The sequence below is a fragment of the Melampsora larici-populina genome (assembly GCF_000204055.1).
Source record: "Melampsora larici-populina 98AG31 unplaced genomic scaffold MELLAscaffold_4, whole genome shotgun sequence".
Lineage (NCBI taxonomy): Eukaryota > Fungi > Basidiomycota > Pucciniomycetes > Pucciniales > Melampsoraceae > Melampsora > Melampsora laricis-populina.
Window position 1 is genome coordinate 130030 of NW_006768768.1, and position 5098 is coordinate 135127.

The 5098-nt window shown below is 33.3% G+C and overlaps 1 protein-coding gene across 1 annotated transcript; it reads left to right on the forward strand.

Annotated features, from left to right (window-relative positions):
* Positions 1-892: 892 nt before the first annotated feature.
* Positions 893-1894, forward strand: MELLADRAFT_92215 (uncharacterized protein; the record flags this gene model as incomplete). Its single annotated transcript, XM_007405408.1, has 2 exons — positions 893-1719; positions 1837-1894. The coding sequence occupies 2 exons, from the start codon at positions 893-895 to the stop codon at positions 1892-1894; spliced, it is 885 nt and encodes a 294-aa protein (XP_007405470.1).
* Positions 1895-5098: the final 3204 nt, after the last annotated feature.

The following is a 5098-nucleotide window of genomic DNA, read 5'->3' on the forward strand; positions in this document are numbered from 1 at the left end:
ATAAAATCCTGCATACCTTAATAAAACCATGCACAACCCATAATTTTGGAAATTACCACTTAACACTTATGTACTCTACATATCCCATACACCCCTAACTAACCCATACCTCATAAACCCATAAAATAAAAAAAATAAAATAAAATTCAAGATTAAAAGTTAACAAAATAAAAAAATTAAAAATTAAAAATATAAAATTTGTGATAATAAAAAAAAGTAATAATTAAAATTAAAAAATTAAAATATCGAAATTATAAAAAAGAATAGAAAATAATAAAATAAGATAAAAAATAATTTAAATTTGTAATGATAAAAAAAATAAAAAAAACTAAATTAATTCATAATAAAAAAATAAATTAAATTATAATAAGAAAAAAATCAAAATACATTCAAACTGTAGTTTTGATTACCACAGCCTCCCCCAAAACCCAGCAACGTCCCCATCGCTTCGATCCTGCCAAACCAAACTTAACCTATATGTCAAGACCAAATCCAGTAAGTAGCACTTTCAAGATATCCAAAACAAAAACTCCTTCAAGACATTTGATTAACAGTCTTATTCTAAAGTCTACGATGTACGATAACGGGCTTATGAACTCAGTTTTCCCAACGACTTCGTTACATCTATTCGCATGGGACAACTACTCGATGGACACCGATTCATTTAAAAGACTTGAAGCCTTTCAAGCGACGTTCTCCTCCAACGATACCGAACGAATTAGAGAATACCCTCATTACTACATTATTGAAAACTGCAAGTTTCCCACTTCACTTCTCATCTCCCTCTTCCATATCTTTCTATTAATCTCTCCCAACCCTCAAAGCTCTAACTCATAAATTGTTCACTTGTACTGATTCTTTTCAACTCATTCATTATTTGATATTAGCTATAATGGATATGGACGGAGTTCCCATCCCACCACGCAAACAACGCGAAGCCGAGCTTAAGCAAATGGCTGCTAGACGATCCAACAAGAAACGGAACAAAACGTTCGATCGCCCTCCTGATCCCATAGCCTCTTCTCCTAATTTCAAGCGCATCCCCTCTACTCCCAAGAAAACACATCGTGACAATGATTCCAAGGACGACAACTTAATGACTCCCCCTCATGCTCGATCACCTCACACTATCACCACTGTCCCAGTTGTCATCGTACCTTCTGTCACCCCAGCTCCAGTTCGGGCTCAGACTCCTCAACTAGTCAACCTAGGTCCATTTCAATCTCCGCCAGTAGCCAATTCTCCTAGCCCTAAACGTAACCGACTCAACAGCTCGCTTCCAGACCCTTCTAAGCTCAAAATCAATCATAACCGATCAAAACACTACGCCAATGACCCCATTTTAGATATTTCACCCCCTGCCAATTCTAATACACCTGCAGCTCGTACTAACGACAAATCGCACCAACCTCCAGTTTTACCACCTCCGATTGAAGTTGGTCCCAAATTTATCTTTAGCACTCCTTTGTCAGTTGATGGATACAAAAATTTGCTTGGTCCTAAGGTAATTCTCAACAAAGAACCTGTGTACCCTTCCGACGAAATCGAATCTTGCATTTCTTCCATGTATTCCGAGGTCTTCAAACACTTTAAAGGTCATGTTGCCGTTAATGAGGAAGAAATCGATGACCGCGCTAAGACTCTCAGGAAACTCCACTTCATAGGTCAAAAAGGGTTGGAAAAACGAAGTTCTCCAAGCATCGTTCCTGCATTAGAAATGTAAATTACATTTACTTTTATTTTTCTTCTTTTTGCTTCTAATAATTCTAGTTGAATTGAATTTATTTTATGTATTCGTACTGACAATCGATTTATTTGTGTATATTTTACCTGTAGGAACGATTCTGAAGGTTCCTCCACTGGATCTTCCTCAAAAGGGAAAGATCGAGTCTAACCATCAACCCACTCTTCAAGATAAACTTTTATCTTTTATCTTTTCTATTTTCTAGTTCAACCTAGAGCTCTTATCAAACAACTCAAGATTATTTAGACCTAGACCTATCTTTGTTTCTGAATTTCAATACAGTTGACCTTTAATAAATATCTGTTCTGTTTTACTTTTGTTATCTGATTGACTCTTGAAATACAAGATCAAGTATGTTGAATGTTCTCATTTGAACTTGACCACTCCCCCAAAACCAATGGGTTTTTGCCTACACCTCCTCTAATAAATTGATGTGATGTATTGTGAGAATTTGATGAGTTGAGCCAGATGAGAATTGAGAATAATTATGATAAATTATGATTAAGTATGCCTAAAAAAAAGCTCCTATTCTAAAAGTGTAAATTTGAATATGTAAGATTAAAAATCTGTAAGAGTTAAAAGGTTTCTTATAAATAATATAATTAAAACCTATTGTTTGTTGTACCTGTAACTACAACTTATTATACTTGAAATTATAAATTGATTATAAAATTTTACCCCTTACGTAAAATATGAGTAAGGGTCCTTTTTCCACATCTTCCAAACTTCCCTCCACGCCTCTCACATCTTTCAGTGAGGACCTTTCCCAAGACCATAAATGAAACATAAGAAAAATAAGATAAAAGAAACATAACCAATAAGTTTTGAACTTGAAACTCGTAACCTTGTATGAATAATTCTGCCTGACATGTAAATAATTGTACCCGCTGCCGTTGAATGTAATTTATGTGATGTATTGCGCCCTGATGTGAATGATTAACTTGTAAAGTAGTTGTGCCCCAAAATAAAATGAAAGAAAAAAAATGAAAAACACGAGAAAATGAAAATAAGAAAATAAGAAAGAGGTGAAGAACCCGCCACAGCTATGTTTTGTTGTTCCCTCTTCACCATTGATTTGATACCCCTAAAATTGATTCATTTATAATTTTGATGTTTAATTTTGATTGTAAACTCCGCGCCCAAAATAAAAAAAAGTGTAATTTAAGAAAAAATTGGAACATAACCAAAGAAACATAACCAAAGACTCTATATGAATGAAATATAACCGTAACTTGAAGTTTTGAGAATTAATTGAAACCCGCCTCTATGATGTTGATTAAATAATGAACCCATGACCGCCTTGAATGATAATTAAAGTAAGTGAAATAAAAAATGAAATAATAAAATGAAACATAACCATTGATTTGATAAAACCTTCACGCTGAATATGATTAATTTGAACCTGCCGCTAATAAATTTTTGTATTGTAAATTTTGTATGACCCATTTAACTTGTATGACTTTTGTTAAAATAATTTTAACTTCAATAATTTTGTTGAAGTAATTTTAGCACCCGTAAATTTTGAAGAACCTTTGTAAGAATAAAAAATAAAAAATTGGAAACCCTGCCAACTAAATTTATAAAAAAAACCCAAATAACCAAAAGGAAAAAATTAAGACTATAAAAAAAAACTGATAAAATAAATTGATAAGTGAAGAACCCGCCACTACTTTGGGTTTTGTTCCCTCTTCACTAATATGATTTTTTTAATACCCTCTTGATTGAATAATTGATTGAATGAATAAGAAAAATAAAATGAAATGAAAGAAACATAACCATAATCTAAGAAAATCGAAAATTAACCCGCAACTGAATTTTAAAATAAAGAAATCCGCCTCTGAAGTAACCCACTGCCGTGATTCAATAAAGAAACCATAACATAAAAAGGAAAAGAAAAATATAAAGAAACATAACTCAAAAGAAACATAACCATAAAAAATCTAAAAAATAAGTCCAACAGAAACCGCAATCTATATTATATTTTTATTTACTTTTGTAATTTTAATTTAAACATCAAACTCCTCATCACTTTCTTCCCATCTTGAATCTTCATCCACAAAATCTTCACCACTTTGTTGTTCATTTAAATCTTCTTCATCTGTACCCTCTTCTAATTCATTTGTTCCTCTTGCATAAAATTTCTTGACATGAGAAGCCGCATACCTTCGCCGTAATTCAGTACCATCTAATTCTTCCAAAACGAAAGACCCCATATGTAATTGTTCTTTGACTTTATAAGGACCATTCCATCTGTTTTCAAATAATTTACCCCATTGACTTTCTAAAGACGCATTATAAACTAAAACCATATCACCAACTTCCAAAGGACTTTTCCTTAATTTGTGCGCATTTTTCTTATCCCAATACCTAACACTTTCTTCTCTAACTCTCATCATTTTACTGTAAGCATTATCCATCATTTCTTCTCTTCTTAATAATTGTTCAGTTCTTGCTTCTAATAATTCAGCTCTTGTATGTACTTCTTCCCAATTAACTCCTAAGAAAGTTCCAGCCTCAACATCAACAGGTAAGACCGCTCTTTGACCAAAAACCATCTCATAAGGTGAAATTCCTGTAGTTCTTTTTGTTAAAATTCTATCTGCAAATAAAACCATTGGTAAAGTCTTCCGCCAAGCACTTGGATTTGTACTACACATTTTGACTAAGGTATCCTTGATTGGCTTGTGACCTCTCTCAACCATTCCAGCTGCCTGTGGATAATAAGGTGTAACAATTCTAAGTTTTGCTCCACAACTTTCAACCGCCTTGACTAATTCATCTTTAAATTCACCACCTCCATCAACTGTAACCATTTTGATTGCACCATACCTAAATATCCATTCTTTTTCTAAAAATTCAGCAACCTTATCCGCCTTTAAATTTACCAAAGGTACCGCTTCAACCCATCCTGATAAATCATCTCTAGCAACCACTAAGTATTTATGTTGTCCAGCTTTAATATGTACAGCATCCATACTAATTCTACCAAATAAAGTAGCTTCACCTGTAGCATGACCCAATTCTTTAGGTGTTAAAGAACTCCGCTTTTGACAAGCTTCACAACTTTGAACCCATTCCCGCACAGACTTCTTCAAACTTGGCCACCAAAACCTAAGTACTATTCTTCTGTAAGTTTCTTCAACTCCTCTCTGACCTAAACCTTCATGTAATTGTTCTAAAATCCAATCTTGACCTTCAACATTTGTAACTACAACCTGAGCCATAGGATTTTGCCGCCGCATTAACCTTCCATTATCCAAATAAAACTTATCACTCTTCCTCTTAATTGATTTAAATTCTTCATCACTAATATCTTCTGGTCTGATTAAATTTTCTAAATAATTGACTAAGTGT